Source organism: Pinus tabuliformis, chromosome Q, assembly GCF_031772625.1.
Source record: "Pinus tabuliformis cultivar Carrire ecotype Pingquan chromosome Q, CPIR1, whole genome shotgun sequence".
In the NCBI taxonomy this organism is placed as follows: domain Eukaryota; kingdom Viridiplantae; phylum Streptophyta; class Pinopsida; order Pinales; family Pinaceae; genus Pinus; species Pinus tabuliformis.
In genome coordinates this window covers 836,144,998-836,162,105 of record NC_142296.1, presented here as the reverse complement: position 1 = coordinate 836,162,105, position 17,108 = coordinate 836,144,998, and the positions used below count along the sequence as shown (strand labels likewise).

Genomic DNA, 17,108 nt, shown 5'->3' with positions numbered 1-17,108 from the left:
ACTTTCATTCTACTTGGTTTTTTGATATTTCACTTTCACTCTTCAAGTAATAAATAAAATATTTCCATGTCTATCTTAAATAATATAATTTTATAAAGATAAAGTAATTAAAAAAAATCTATTTCTCTTATAAATATTTCAATATAGAACTTAAATAAATTGTTTGAATATCCATATTTCTCTTTTTCTCTATATGTGTGTATTAATATTTACCTTAGTAAAATATTTCAATGTTCGAAAGGAAAAAGTAATTAAAGAGAAAACAATTTAGTTACTTGTTAATAAAAGGAAAATGTGTAACCCATTCAATTTTTAATAATGATAAATTATTCAAAAGTACAATATAAACAATAAAAAATTAATCACATATTTACCAAGCAGTAGATTTTTTTTCAATTTTGAAAACACCAAATTGGTATATAAGACCCCTTGTTTGTATGAGACCTCGGCCTAACTATTTCACTACTAAGTCGCCTAACTATTTCACTACTAAGTCTACAAAAGCATACATATTGTACCCCTGTGGTTTTGAACCTATAACCTCTTAGAACAAAACAAATGCTGCATTAGGCCCATTCAAAATGTAATGTGTTTTTATAGCCCTATTTCAAACAGAACATGCCTCTGCCCCCAAATTTGAAACCTTGAACAATTATTATTTTTAAATGTATTTTAACTTGGTTGACTAATACATTGCGTGTAGAATACATGAAACGACAACCTTGAAAAATGGGCATCTAATGTTAAATACATGGGACTGTACATTGTACGAACGTGTAGAACAAGCAATCCGCAATCCAAAGAATTTAACACGCCACAAACATTCTTCAATATATATCTGTAATACTCTTTTACAATAATTGTTATACAATCAATTCAATCCTGCTCTCATTTCCAAAGGGTTCGTTCAATTCCCGTCCGAAGAAACAGGGTTGGAAGCAAGTGAAATGCATCATAGTAGTTGAACGCTTTCAAGTCGTTGATTCATCTAGTAGAAGATATAGAGAGATTGACAATATAATTGACATCTGGTATCAGCAGAATGAATGTGAAGTGGCTTTTGCTTGCAGTCATCTTTATCACTTTTTCCTATCTGGTTCGGGAGTGTTCAGCTCTGCCATTGCCAGTGGGGATCAAATACCGCTATAGCTCGAGCGCCTACTTGACCCAAGATGAATACTGGTTTTCTCAGAGACTGGACTACTATTCTCCCACGGTCGGTTTTAACTCTTTCTCTCTACAGTTTGCTGTTCATTTTGTACAGTTTTAAATATGTTTCTATATAGTTTGTTTTTCTTTTTAGATATTTGAAATCAAGTCCCTTGTCCCCTATCAAAAATTTGAAAGAAATAAACCAGAATATCATTCTGATTCAAGCATGGTATTTGGGTTTTATTATGGCCGTACGATAATGAAAACCAATCTCAACATACCAAACCCCATTTATCTGCTCATAAAATGAGGTGGGCAGTTGAATCACAAACCTAGAGTCTCCTAGTAGGTGTCACTTTTAATGGTTAGGCTCATGTCAACGGCCTGTTCTGCAATACATTCAGAGTAGGATGATTGGGATGAAGACATTTCTTCTCAGAAAGAGAGAGATTTGGCGAAATATTTTCATTGAATTAGGAGTTTCCAATTGGCTTGCATAGATGCCAATGCTTGAAGGGATAGACATGTGATCCAACAAATTTGATATGTGATCAATTTATTAAAATTCATTGTGGGTCCTGTTACCCACCAAGAAGTGGGTAAACCATAGGAGACTTTTTTTCTCCTCCTTTGACAGGCAGCCAGCCAGCAGCCCTATATGATTAACACAATATGATGCCAAGATCTTCCACTTCTTGCTTCAGTCATATTTGTCTCTCCCATCCAACATTCTTTCTTTAAAGAAGGTGGGTCATCGATCAACAGGTACTTTAACCATTTTTGCAATCATGTGTTTTCACTTAATGTTATGGGCATACTAATAAGGATCAATTTGCAAACTAGATAGTCGACCTATCTCAACTGTATTCTTGTTTTCTCACTTCACTTGAGAGGTTAGTCCTTAACTCCGGTCTAGTGAGACCTCCTCACTATTATGGAAGCACTGACTGAAGTAGCATGTTCAAGGTAATCCATACTCACCACTTTTAAGTTTTTATCTTTCCCCTTATTTTAACTTATCTCCATTCTTCGAGTTGGCGGTCATTGGTCATTGGGATTGGCACCCATCCTTATCCTTTAGTCGAGGTGCGAAACTTAGCCCTAGAGGTTTATGCAGCTAAAAAAAAGATAAAAGCATAAGAAAGCCACAATAAAGGAAAAATGAAAAATGCAAAAGATGGCAGGGACATTTGTTTAACACATGGGAAAAAACCTAGCATGAGCTCTACTCCCCTCATTTGCCATCACCTAGTTCCTCAAGCATTTAATGCTTCATTCGTAAAAATGAACTCTTGTATTGTCCCAACCCTAATGAGCCATAAACTGCTTCATCTTAAAGGGGCAATGTAGAATCTCAGAAGCAAGCTTGGGCTCCTGAGCTATGCACCCAAATAAAGGCAAACCATAAATAAGGAAAATGTGCGCTAAAGGGGTGAAAAAAGTAGGCTGAGGAAAGAGGTAATTCACGCCCTCATGATTACTCCCTCCTTACATCTATACATTGAGGATGTTGGATCCTCATTAGTTGGTCTCATAGCTATTACACCTTGCTCTGAAGTCCTTCCCACTCTGCAACCATCATTATCACACCCACCTATAGATTGATGGGCTAATCTGGGACATGTTACTTCCCCTTGGGGGTTGGAAACACCTAATAGGGGTTGTTGATTTAACTATCCCTAATATAAGGAGGTAACTTGTTTACATGATTTGATGTAGTTAGACATTTGAAGAAGAGCCTTGTGTGGAGTATTACAGTGCCCCTCGCATTAGCTATGGTCCACTATGATGCATTTATAGTTATTGCCCCTAATTATTGACGATTTCACTTGATGTTGAGTAAGGTTTTTGTTAAGTGGTGTTTTCATAGGAACAAAGGCCTCTTTGGAGGCCTCTTGAGAGATGATTCTCATTCCATTATTAGCATTCCAAAGGTCGTTTTTGTAATTTCGTCTCCTAATTGATTGGCTACGGAAGGACGAAATAGCCTATCCAACCTCGTAGCTTATAGTCTTTGATAAAGGGGTAAAACCCAAATTTTCCAATGTAGGGGCAACATTGTGTAAATGTTGGGTCGATTGGGGCAAAAATTCCAAAATTGGGGGTTACATCCACAACCCCTCACATTTGGAAGCCCATGAAGAAATCTATAAATAAAGGAGAGTTGGAATCAAATGATCATCATCAAATTGGATTAAATACATATGTTTTCTTGAGCTGTGGCTCTGAGGGTTTTAAGATGACTTTTCCTCTACTAATTTCGGTGGTGAAAGATTCCACCCTAGCTAGTAAAATTCTTATCTACCTTCTATTATGATCTGGAAAGTGTGGGATTCATCTATCTAGAAAAACAATAGGAATTCATGGCATTTCTAACACAAAAATTCATTGGCATCCTCAGGCAACTCGTAGACATCCGCAGGCTGCAGGGGCCACAAAGACTATCGTTTGGCTGCAGTGGCCGTAGAGTGGCCACTCACTGGCCGAGGGTCGAATCTGAGGCAGAGTTCAGTGCCCTTTTCTGTGACAGTTTGGCCTCCCTGAGGCAATTCAATCAATTTTTGAGGCGGTTCGATTCTTTTTTTGAGGAAGCGTTCAGAGGTTTTAGACCACTCCTATAGCAGAATTCAGGTACTCTTCTAAGGCTGTTCGAGACAAAATTCATTGGGCATTTTGTGGCATTTTGTTGCATCCATGAAGCAACAAGATCAGGCTGTATGGTAGACTAGTGATAGGCTCACTAAATCTTATAAAACTGTTCTACTGTAGTGGTTTGAGTTGTTGGTTGAATATAAATTCAATATAGTGGGTAGAAGGCCCTAGAATAGTGTGATTTTGTTGGAGGATTATATTGTCATTGAATCTTATACTTGTCTATTTATTGGGGGTTTATGGACCATATTGCTTATTCATGTATTAGTACCGTTTCTGTTGAATGAACTGTTTATTTCATTATTGAATAAGGGAAGGAATTTGTTGGAAACTCTAAACGCAAAATTACCCCAGGACACTGCAGTGGTATAAGAGCTATGCATCTTGCCAGTTTGTGAGTGCATGAGATTTGTATGCTTCTAGAAGATACTAGCAACGTTACAGTAAGAAAAAAAGGAGCACCCATCGTTCAACTATAGGGGACATAGTAGGCCAAGGAGGACAAGAGCCCGATGATCTCTTGCAGGCAATAATTCTGGAGCAACAATGAATAACTAATATGGTCATACAAGGGAAGCAACAAATTGCCGAAGGGAAACAACAAATTGTTATTTTTTGTAGCTTGGACAAGTGTTCTAGTCTCTATGGGTGTCTATGAGGCTAAGGAACATAGGAGGAGAATTATCTCCGAGAGCTAGAAAATTTTTCTAAGGGAAATGTCTTAATTAGCTTAATTAGCCAGATTTTAATTATTTTCTTAAGTCTAACTTAGGAAATGTGGTTAATTAAATTTGATTAATTGAGACAAAATCAATTTTCTCTAGTGATTTCTAGAAAAGTCATGAGAAGAGGTCAAGATGATCTTAGCTATTGACTGGAATTAGATTGTGGCCGTTGATTCGTCAACAAGAGATTATAAGAGCAAGTTGATGGGGCTTTTGGGGCACAATGAATTGCAGTGTGAGTAAGGGCGCAGTAATAGTGTGGATGACACGAACAATGGGGTTTCAACAGGAAAATTGAGGAGATAATTTACGGAGAACTTCTTCACGAAGATTCTAGTTATTCCAAGAGAAGGAAAGAGGTTGAATTCATTCTACAAAGAGGCCGCATTAGCCAGTGTGAGTTGCTGAGCAACAATTTGATTTCTAGTTGCTGGAGGAGATGCGAGTTGCTGAAGGCAGAGATTATTGCCGGAATGGATTTTCGGAGGCAGTGCAAGCTCTAGAAGAGGCTGTATGCATTTCCAGTTTTGCTAGTGCGTGTTGCTAGAGGAGGTGTGAGTTGCACAAAGAAGGGCCGAGTTTGTTTGCAGAGGATTTTCGAGTTTGATTTATCTAGTAGTTGTGGAGAAAAATTATGCTAGAGCTTTGCTAGTGAGAGGCAAGCAGTTTATGTAATTCTCAATTGTTGAAGATTCTTATTAATAATATAAACCCTCATTTGTAGAATTGGTTTTCCCCACATTGGGGTTTTTCTAGGGACTATTGTCCAAAAATATCGGTTTCTAAATTTTGTTTGTGCATTACTTTTCTCAATTCCTATTATTATTGGTGAAAATTGCAACAATGATTTTATTCGTTATTTGTCGTAATTAATTCCTGAAGAGTCAAGACAAATAATCTGCATAAGATAGAAGAATAATCTCCAGTAACTGTAATTAAGGAAATTTCACACAAATGACGCAGGTCATTATCCAGGCTATAGACAGTTTGGATAATAATGGTGTAAACGATGGTAACATGACTGGTGCTGAAGGGAGAAACAACCATAATCTTGGTTCTTCTAATATTGTGGGTCAAGCAAACAATGGGGCAGCGAGTGGAAGAAGTCACAAATCCTTACTTCCTCAATTTTTAGATAATTAGACAGTAGCAATCCAAGGAGCAGCAAAATAGAATGAACTCTTCGATGAATATTTTTGGCAATACACAACACTAGAGGATAATACACGGGAAACCATGTCTTTCCAAGAACTAAGCAACATCAAATACAAAAATAGACCCAGGGGACAACAAAATTTTAATCTAATGCACAAGGTAAGTAAACTATCCCTCCCTTCTTTTGATGGGTCTTCTAAATTTTCAACAAGAGCTTGGGTGAAAAAATTGGACACCTACTTCAGACTCAATCGGATGCTAGAAGTGTGAAAATTCCTACAGTCAAGGAACCCCTACTGCAGCAAAATTGAATTTACTTCTTCTTGATTTTAATATACATTATCAAGTTATTTTCTGAAAAATACTGAGGTAAATTACCTCTGTAGCCTACACCAGTTTAATTTGATTACATGAAACAAGAAACTGAGCAAAGAACAAGATACATAGGACATCGTTATTTTTGGACAAAATAGTCCCCGGAAAAACCCAATGCGGGAAAACCGGTGCAGCAACTCTGAGGGTTTTATATTATTAAGCAGTCGTTCTGAATACATTGCTGGATGCTGTCCTGGCAATCCAATTACAGAGAAAAATATAATGGCGGAAAATTGAGTGAGATTACCTCACTTCACTCAGCAGTTTTCGATTGATCCGGCAGCAGAATTGGCTAACCCCGACTATCTCTGCTTGGCCCCGCGTCAACTTTGCGGTGTCACTTATGCCTCCTGGAGCTTCTGCGTCAACCTTCCCTGGTTGTTCCGGCAGCTCCCCTACAAAATTCCAGATTTCTGCGTGAGGGCAGCGTCTCCTCTGCATTGGCTCTCCCTGGTTCAGTGTCAAGCCTGCATGGGCCCAGACTGGCCCAGCGTCAGTCCCTCTAGGTGTTGCACTGCCTCCACTAGTGGCTCTCCGCCTCTCTACCCAGTATTCCCGAACTATCCCTGCCCCTCTGCTGCAGAATGATCACTTAGTTCGAATTTCTCAACTTCCTAGCCCCAGAAATTTCGAACTCTAGATCAATTCGTTCTCTCCGTGTGTGTTTCTAAATGAACCCCAAGCCTCCTTCTTATACTTTTCTTGTTGAGACTTCAACGACCGAGATTAAGTCTCTAATCAATAGCTAAGATTAAAAACTTGACTTGATTTTCTTTTTAGAACATTCTCACCCATATTTTGATTAATACCCATTAATATTTTAATTTTCCTAAGTTTAGACTGAGGAACCGCATTAAAAATATTAATTATTTTAATAAAATAGGATCCAGATGAAATTTCGCCAAACGGTTTCTGGGTTCTTTAAAACTCATGTGCCTTAGCCTCTCCACCAATTTTCATGGCTAGAGCACATCCGATGCTACCAAAAACTAACAAGAAGCAGATGTTATCCAATTTGCCACATTAATTTGGAAGGAGAAGCACATGAATGGTGGTATCATGGACTGGTTACATTAGCGAATGCGAACATCACTTCTATTGTAGACTTTACATAGGGGTTGAGAGATTGATTTGATCGAAAGAACCTAGATATATGCTTTAGAAAGCCGGCACAACTCAAACAGACTGAATCACATGAAGAGTAGATCGCAGAATTCGAACGAACCACAGTCATGGTGACAGACATATATGAAGAAAGACTAATCATGCTCTTCACAGAGGGATTATTTAAACCCCTACAGGGCTAGGTTAAGGCATTTAGTCCCGCAACCCTACATCACACCATCAAGAAGACTCGAGATATAGGAAATGCAACAACCAAATCTAAAGCTTCGTCCAAGCCTTTCATCCCTTAAAAAGACAAGGATAAAAAGCCCTTTCAACGTGATTGGCCCAAGAAGGACAAGTTGGACGATGAAACCCGAAGCGAGCTAAGGAGAAAGAAACTATGTTTCCCTTGGAAGGAACCGTGGGATCCAGGACACTGATGCTTAGGCAAAGGAAAAATCCGTTACATTGAAGGAGGCTGCAACGATGAGGATGAAGAAGAACCCACCTCAAATGATGAATCTAGCAACCCAACGAAAGAACAACCACAAGAAGAGGCTAAAGAGGAAGAAAATCCCATGAGGAGAACAAACCCTAACTGAAATTTAAGATTGCTTCTTTATCAAGAACCACCGGGTATTACACCTTCAGGATCATGGGAGTTATCAAGGGATAATGCATCACAACCTTGGTTGATGGAGGGGCTACGCACAACTTTATCAATGCACCATTACTAGAAAAAAGAGGTCTCCCCCAGAAGAATTCAAAGGGCTCGATGTGATAGTAGTGGATAGGTACAACTTAGGTTGCACATGATTAATTCTAGGTTTGAGCGTCACACTTGGTAATTACAATTTTTCTAGTGATTTTTATGCAATAGATCTTGCAAATATCAATTTAGTGTTGGGGGCTCAATGGCTATATTTGTTGCGAAAAATCACTATGGATTGTGAAAATTTCTAAATAGAAATCCAACTGCAGTGATTAATATTATTTCAAAGTATTTCTACAACAAATATTGAAATAAATTCTATTGTAGCCTTCACAATTAAAACACTGCGAAAAACAATGTTCCACCAAGTTTCGGGGACGAGGAGGCGAGGGAGCGGGGATACGTAGGAGCGGCCTATGCAAAAGCTCCCCACCAATTTTTAGGAAACTTGGGGGGACGCTGAGGTCTTAAAAATAAAAACTTATAAATATAAAATATAAATCGATGAATCATATAATTGAAACAAATTTAAAACAAAAAGCATGATCATTGATATCATTATCATATAAATTATAATCATGCATCATACATGTAATTTTGTAAGTGTAAGTACTAGTCTACTAACTTACTAACAATGCACAATGAAAATAAATTATAAAATTATAATTTTTTAAAGTTCTAAACTTTAAACTTTAAACCATATTGATGTTCCACTTCCAACTATGAACATTGAATATTGAATAATATAAAAGTCAAGTCTGATACATGAGCGACAACGTTCTGTTCAACGAAGGAGCAAACAGAAGGCTGCTTGGCGATGGCGACAATATTCAGTTCAACGAAGGAGAAAACATAAAATGAAATGTGAAATGAACATAATGAAAACCCTTCCCGGTCGGTCAACAAATATTAAAAATTACAATTTTTTTGTTTCATAAAAAAAATTTGCGAATTTTTTCTAGGGAAACGACCCCTCAAGACCCCTTAAGACCCCTTTCACCTAGGAAACGACCCTAATTGGAGGAAATGACCCCTTTCAAGTTTCCTCGCATACTCTGCTTTTTGCGAGCGTGGGGAAACGTCCCCTTCTCATCCCCAAGTCCCCGGAGCGCGAGGGAGCTAGGAAACTTGACCCCCAGGTGGGGGGACGCGACCTCGTGGAACACTGGCGAAAAATGAATGCAAAGAAAAATACTAGCACAAGTATAACCACGATGACACAGTTGTTTTTGGACAATTGTCCCCAAAAAAACCCAATGTGGGAAAACCGATGCAACAGATGAGGGTTTCTTTATTATTCTTCAGTAAAAATCTCATGTACAAGATACAACCAACAAAATAGAAGAGGGTTCTCTGTGAGAACTTTTACAGACACTTCTCGACGAGTTTTTGATCCAGGAGAGGACCTACTGCCCCCTCTGCATCTCACTGTGTCAACCCCTGCATGAGAACTGTGCAGTCCCAACGTCACACTATCTTTGCGTTGCCCCTCCTCTGCATCATAGCCTCTGCGCTGTCCTTCCTCTACTCTGCGTCTTCTACTCCTGACCTCCAGACTGATGTTGATACCCTCTCTTTCCTTTTCACCTGCAACTCTCCCTTTGATTCGATTTTCTCTTGCCGAACTTTGACCAGTGAGAAAATCGATCTTACTTGGGTAACTGAGTATCTGCCTCTGGTGTATTTTCCAAATGCCTCTCGATGTCCTTCTTATAATCTTCCAGTTGAGAACCAATGACCCATATTAGATTCTAATCAATGGCTCAAATCATTTGGACTCTATCTTCGTCTTCTTCTAGAAGTTACACCCACAATTTAGATTAAAGCCCATTAATTATCTTTATTTCCTAAGTTTAGACTTAGAGACCCATTAAAAATAATTAATTATTTTAATAAAACCGTCTCCTGGTGGAATTTCCCAAAACGATTTTTGGGTATTGTGGAATACATATGTCTAAGTCTCCCTGCAAAATTGGAGACTTAACGACAAGACATTCCTTTAACTCGTACTGGTGATAATGTGAACCTAAGGGAGATCGAACAGAAAGCCGCTGAATCAGCGCGTTTCTTGCGTGTATCCATTGAAGGGTTTTGAAATCGGGGGTGTCTTTATCCTCGACATACATTCAAATGTAAAAACATTTGAATATATGTCGAGGATAAAGGAACATGAATAAATATCCAATCAGGAAATTTCAATAAATATTCCATTTTCATACAATGAAATTTCAATAAATATTTCATTGTATGAAAATGGAACGATATAGGATCTTTACGAACAATATACTATTTTTATGAAATAGTATAGAAAGAGGTAATATAGAGACTTACTTGGGTCTTGGCCTAAGTGGTGAGCCTACCCATCCCAACCGGGAGTATGCTGGGATTCGCGAAAAGCAGCACCTTACGATGCCCATGACCAATCGGATTCTGACGTACCAGTGGGTACCAGAGGAGATTGCTATGATCGCCACTGTATCCGTATCGAAGAGATGCGACAAAGTATTCGAATCATTCGATGCTACTAGAAATCAACACTCCCTCTTAGCGAGGAATGTGCTCTAGCAATGCAATGTGCTGAAGCATCACCTTGTTCTGTGACATCTCCCTCTGCGCTGCTGATGTCTAACATCACTGCCCACCAACTACTGCGCAAGTGCTGCATCTGTACTGCTGCTGACCTTGCCACTGCCAACTCTGCATTTGTACTGCAACTCCCTCTCATTTCTTGCCACTGTAATTGAGAAATTACCTGTATCTGCTACTAAAAAAAATTCTCTAACATACCCATCTGCTCTCAGAACTGAATGAAGTTAGCTCTTCCTAGAGTCTTTGTGAGTATGTTTTCTACCTGATCTCCTGTGGAGACATACTGCAGTTGTACTGCCCCGCGCTGAACACAGTCTTTGATAAAGTGACATCTGATAGCAATGTGTTTCGACCGATCATGAAATATTGGATTCTCAGAGAGTTTGATACAACTCTGATTATCACAGTAAACCTTGGTCGCTTCCATCCTTTTTCTGTACAAACTCACAAGCAATTTTCTAAGCCATATAGCTTTGCACGTAGTCGTGCTGGCTGCTATATATTCAGCTTCTGCTGAGCTTAGAGCTACCGACTTCTGCTTCTTGCTGCACGAGGAGATTATTCCTGATCCAACATTGAAGTAGTACCCATAGGTACTTTTCTGGTCTACTGAACTACCTACCTAATCTGCATCTGTGAGTCCATTCAATCTGACGACATCCCCTCGGGAGTATTTCAACCCATATCCGACTGTTCCACGCACATACCTAAGAATGTGCCTAACTGCTGCCCAATGCACGCTTTCGGTTCCACCATGAACTGACTAAGGGTGTTGACAACGAAGCAAATGTCTGGCCTAATGTTGACCAGATACATGAGTGACCCAATGCGCTGTCTATGCAAAGTGGGGTCCACCTTCTTGTCTCCTGATGCATCTATTTTCTTTCAGTTGGTGATCATGGGAGTAGCCATGCTGCATTCTGAATCTCTACAAAATTTTTGCAGCATATCTTCCTTGCCCAAAGAAGATCTCCTCATTCTTCTGCCAAACTTCCAACCCTAGAAAATAATGCATCAACCCCATATCCTTCATGTTGAATTCTGCTTCAATATTCTTCTTGTAGTCCTGTATGAGCCTAGATGACCCTGTTAAAAACAAGTCATCCACATATAATACCAGAATAAGTGGCTCATTCTCTACCATTAAATAATAGAGATTGGGATCAACATCACTCTTGACGAATCCCAACTGCTGCAAGTAACTATCAATCTGACCATACCATGCTTTGGGTGCCTGCTTGAGCCCATATAGGGCTTTCTTTAATCTGCATACATGAGTTCTCTTTTCATGAGTTTCGAAGCCTTTGGGCTGTTTTATATACACCTCTTCTTCTATCACCCCGTTCAAGAATGATGTCTTGACATCCATCTGGTGAATCTCCCATCCCATTTGAGCTGCTAGGGATATAATGGATCTGATAGAGGTATATCGGGCTACTGGGGCGAAGGTCTCTTCATAGTCTATTCCTTCTTTCTGTGTGTACCCCTTTGCCACGAACCTAGCCTTGTACTTCTCTATACTGCCATCTGCAACATACTTGATCTTGTCGATCCACCTTGATCGTACAATGGATCCGTCCTCTGGTCTAGGTACTACTTCCCAGACATCATTCGTCATGATAGAACTATACTCTTCTACCATGGCATCCACCCAAACTTGGTGTTGAATGGCTTCCTGAAAGTTAGAGGGTTCTTCAACCTGTGCTACCAAGGCCTGGTATCTGTTAGGTTGTCTACGCTACCTCTTCTCGGTTCTAGGAGCTCCAACAAACTCCTCTATGTCCCTCAGCGTCTGCCTTACTTCCCTGCTGGTTCTACCACTGGTGGTGGGAGGCTCAATCACCTCCTCCTCCTGGTCCTGTCGTTCGATTTGCAGAGAACTTTTTGGATTTCCTTCTTTTGAGGAAACAATGGTACTGGTCATTGTACTCGATCCAGGTGTCTGTCCTCCTACATGTCCTCATTGCTGCGCCTGCTGTTGCTGGACTAATGGAACATCTACAAACTGACCTTTTGCTGGCATCTCTCGAGATTTCTTGAAAGCTCTATCCTCCATGAACTTCGTATCCCGTCTCACTACAATTTTCTTGCTGCTAGGAATGTAGATTTCGTATGCCTTTGAGGTCTTGCTATATCCTACGAGGTACCCTTTTTTTGTAGTTTGATCCAGTTTACTGTGCTTTTCATTTAAAATGTGACAATATGCCATGCTTCCAAATATCCTGAGATGACTTACTTCTGGCTTCTTCCTTGTGAAGACACCTTCAAGAGTTCTCTTCCCCAACGCTCTATGAGGAGTTATATTCTGGATATATACTGCTGTGTTTCAAGCCTTTGCCCATAAGAATCTAGGCAAGTTTTGATCATACAACATAGCTTTTATGTTGAAAATAGCAACAAGAAATGTTAAAAATAGAATCCACAAATTCCAATTTAATTTGTCCTTGAATTAACTTGTGAATTAAAATTGTAATTCTATTCTCATAGCAACTTGTAAATAGTTAATTAAGTTTAATTAACTTAATTAGCTTAGGAATTTCGAGTTGGAAATCTTTCTGAAGTCATGTATATGTTCTACCTAAGTTTTAGGGGTCCAGTATGAGTTTAATTGTGAGTTGTAATTAGATTAACTCAGTTTACTAAGTTATAGTCAGTTAAATTAGTTCTAACTGTTTGTGGAACTAATAGAGGACTAACAGTCAGTTGGTGCACTAGTGCATCCACTAGTGCTACTCCAGTTAACTGAAGATTCCCTCATTGGAAATGTTGACATAGATTGTCATTGATGTCAATATGGCAATATTCTAGGAGCCAGAGGAAGCCAAGCAGAGCTATCGGAGCTATAGGAGGAGCAATATATATATGTCATACATATATGCCTAAGAAGAACCTACCGTAGGAGCAAAACAGAGCTATCGGAGCTCAGGAGGAGCCATATTGGGAGCAAGGTATGCCAAAGAATACACTATCGGGAGCAATATATGCCACAAAAGAGTTAAAGGAGGCGGAAGAGTTAAAAGAGGCTGAAACCACATATATACATGCAATATCACTATCGGAGGCGACAAAGAGTGTATATTTCGGGATACACTATCGGAGGCGACAAAGAGTGTATATTTCGGGATACACTATCGGAGGCAGAAAAACATATATATATATATATATATATATATATATATATATATATATATATATATATATATAGCAATACACTATCGGAGGTGGCAAATACATATATATCGATGGATCGGCGTCGACGATGCCACGAGGCAAGGGAAAGACCCCTGGGGCCATGCGACATGCGATTGCGATGATCGGCGATCGCAATATCGCATCGCCGCGATGCAAAGGAGCGGGGCCAATAACACATGCTACTGCCGATTGCGATTACACAGGCGGACCCGATGGGTTTTATAAACCTGACTTTATAAATTTTAAGTTCCGCGCATAAAGGGTTTTTCTGTGTATTGGCGGGTTTCGGTGTAAAAATCGAAATAAAAAGGAAAAACACCGAAGTGATAAAGACCGGACTCGAAAGGATTTTTAGAAGCGGCCCTATAATACTTAAGTTCCGTAAGCGGGATTTCGGGCGGGCCTTAGGTGGTAAATGGTATTGGGCTGGCTCCACCTGATCCCATACAATGGGCGACGCGTGGCTGGCGGAGGAAAGAGAGAAACCGCTTTCTTCGGGCAGGTAACCTTCGTACTTTTGGGCCACTCGAAATTGAATATTGACCGCTGGATTGAGGATCCCACTGATCGATGGTGGGCTTGCGATAGCGACCAAAGCCAGACCCAAAGAAGTTATAGATGCGTGTGTAAAGTTCTTTGAAGTCCACCCTTAAGCGTTTTGGTTGGGATCATAGTTGCGGGTGAGCGCCTCCACCCCCCCGATCCCGCTCCCAATCTGCACTCCGGGCGGGAGCGACTCGGGAGCCGGTCGGGAGCGCGCTCCGTAAAAAATAAATCGCTCCCTGCCTTTTTGGGAGCGTTTTGCCTTTTTTGCAATGATGTTCCAAATGCAATTGTTTTTCAAAGAAAGAAATAAGTTTTTAGTGGGGCAACTTAATGATCAAGTCTATGGCCCTAGTATTGATATGCGATTCATGGTAATGTTAAATTCTTAAAGTAAAAGTGACATTTTCTTTAATCTTCTTTTTCATCCTTTTACTTAAATTTTTAACATTACCATGAAATGACTCAGGATGTTTGAGAGTGGTTCCGACCTCATTGGATTTCATATGCAAAAAGTAGAATTTTAGATTTCATTCAAAATCTAGCAGACTTATCAGTTTTTCAGGATTTCAGGATTGCATTGTTTCCATTGAATTTTGTCATGTATTAGGGTATGGAACTCGTATTTAATCAAGAGCACCAATCCCTCTATGTACCTTGATGTTAGTGACATTGGTTGTTGAACTCCTCTATCATGACCCTCCTAAAAATGTACGCATCACTCAAACAAAATCTTGACTTGACATTCTATGCTTTTTCTATCTTATGTTAATGCTTAGAGGGTGATATTAATGACAAAGATCCCTATACAGATACAGAGGTAATGACAAAGATACTTCTGGATATTAATGCTTAGAGGGTGATATTAATGATAAAGATCCTGATTTTCCAACAAGACTAAAAAATTAGACATTTCTCGTTGTGGCAAGAGGCCCAAGCATAAGCAATAGATAATAGATTTACTTGTCTTTTCTAGTTTCTAGTAGTTTTTGTAGCTATTGACTCTTTCATATTTATTGTGATATTTTTTTAAACAATATATGACAATTTAAGTTTGAAGTTGGCAATTATAACTCAGTAGTAATGAATTATGAATATGATGCTTCATGAAAGTTGAAAGTTGTTTCATTTCATTTTATAACATTTCATTTCATGTTAGATATTATTTGTTGTAATGGTTACACTTAGCTTACAAGTACAACTTTGGTGATCAATGATGATAAATGTTATATATTGAATTTCGAAAGCTTGAAATTTTAATATTAATGAATCATGACTCAATATGTTGTATGTTACTATGTTACTAACTTGTGGACATGGTTGATGAAGATTATAACTTCTAGATGATTGTTGTTATATGGTTCAATCTATGTTTTTTATATCTAATTCATCATTCTACATGTTTTTGTTGACATATATGTATCAAAATATAAAAATATAATATATATATATATTATATAAAAAACGCTTCGGGATTCGCTCCCAAACCGGGAGCTTCTGAAAATGTCACTCCCGCACCCGTTTTCACTCCTGCTCCCCGCTTTCGCTCCCGCTCCCAAGTAACACTGGTTGGGATTTTCATATATTTCCTGTGTATTTCAGTATTTGTGTTTCCTAGGGTTTTTAGGCCAAAAAGCTTATAATTGGGGCTCTGATAGTTCAGTAGACCAGAACAAAGCCGATTGTGATTGCGATGGTGACGTGGCAGGTGGGGCCTCCTCGTTGGTACTATACCTGCAATAAAATCTCTCCGTAAACAATAAAGTCTGTTGGATGCACATTATTATTAAAAAAGGGCCTCTGTTACAATTTTCTTTAATGTGCAACAGTCTTCTCTGAGTATTTTCGGTCTTCGCTGTTGAATCAACATGTCCCTGAAGTGTTGGTGAACACGAAGAGACAGAGGAAGGCGAAAAGCCGGAGGACAAGCCAGCGCAGAGGAAAGTGAAAAGCCGAGAAGCCGAAGGACCAGCCAGTGCAGAGGAAGCCAAAGCGATGAAGAAGAGGGAAGCCAAAGGACAAGCCAACACAGAGGAAGCTGAAGCGAGCGTTGAGGAAGCCAAAGAGCCAGCGGAACGCGGAAACCAACAGTCAGAGGCATTAGGAACATATAAAACAAGAAAAAAAAGGAAAGGGTTTGTGCGAACGTATAATCAGAGCGAGAGGAAGCCAAAGTTCAGGCAGAGGCAGGAGAGGTAGGAGACACAGGAGAACAGGAGTGAAGCAGAAGCTCAGTAGGCTTGGGAGCAGAGAACTACAACAAACAGTTTATACCAGGTTAGGGTTGGAGCCCACGGGGTTGGAGCCTCAGAACTGAAAGGATTGGAATCCTTGGGAGTTGGTGCTCCTAAGTGCAGAACTATTGCCTTGGCAAAACAGAGTTGGTGCTCTGGAGGTTGGAGCCTCACAAAAGTCCAAGTTGGTGCTTGGCAACTGATTGCAAACATTTATATATTGTATCTATTTCATTGCACTATTTGTGTTAATAAAAGCATTTATTCTAGCTATCTATTTTTGTGTTCCATATATAAATGTTTTGGTGATAAAAAGAACAATTAAAAAGAAATACTGATTCACACCCCCTCTCAGTATTTCCAACAATTGGTATCAGAGTGGGCTTCTTCATATTAGCCTAACAGCTTGAAGAAGGATTCATAGTCATGATGAGAAATCACGAAGCGTCAGGAAAACCTCCTCTGTTTGACGACACCAATTTTGGTTTCTGGAAAAAGAGAATGACCTACTACTTAATGTCCCTTGGACCTGAAGTCTGGCATTTCGTTCTAAATGAGTACCCAATTCCTCCCACTCTTCCAATAGATCAAGACGAGAGGAAAGCCTACATTGCAAATGCAAAAGCCTTGAACTCCATCACTAGTGGAATCACTGATTCCGAGTTTACAAAA

General features: G+C 39.4%; 1 protein-coding gene across 2 annotated transcripts in view; it reads left to right on the top strand.

Moving 5' to 3' along the window:
• The first annotated feature begins 802 nt into the window (after positions 1-802).
• Positions 803-17,108, top strand: part of LOC149222193 (putative serine protease EDA2) — a 467,080-nt gene continuing 450,774 nt past the window's right edge. The window contains exon 1 of one of the 2 annotated variants that reach the window (XM_089385308.1): positions 803-1,216. In XM_089385308.1, coding sequence (XP_089241434.1) covers positions 1,043-1,216 — 174 coding nt within the window. In that variant the 5' untranslated portion in view covers positions 803-1,042. The remainder of the gene's footprint in view (positions 1,217-17,108) is intronic. The other variant, XM_089385307.1, reaches the window with a different exon arrangement.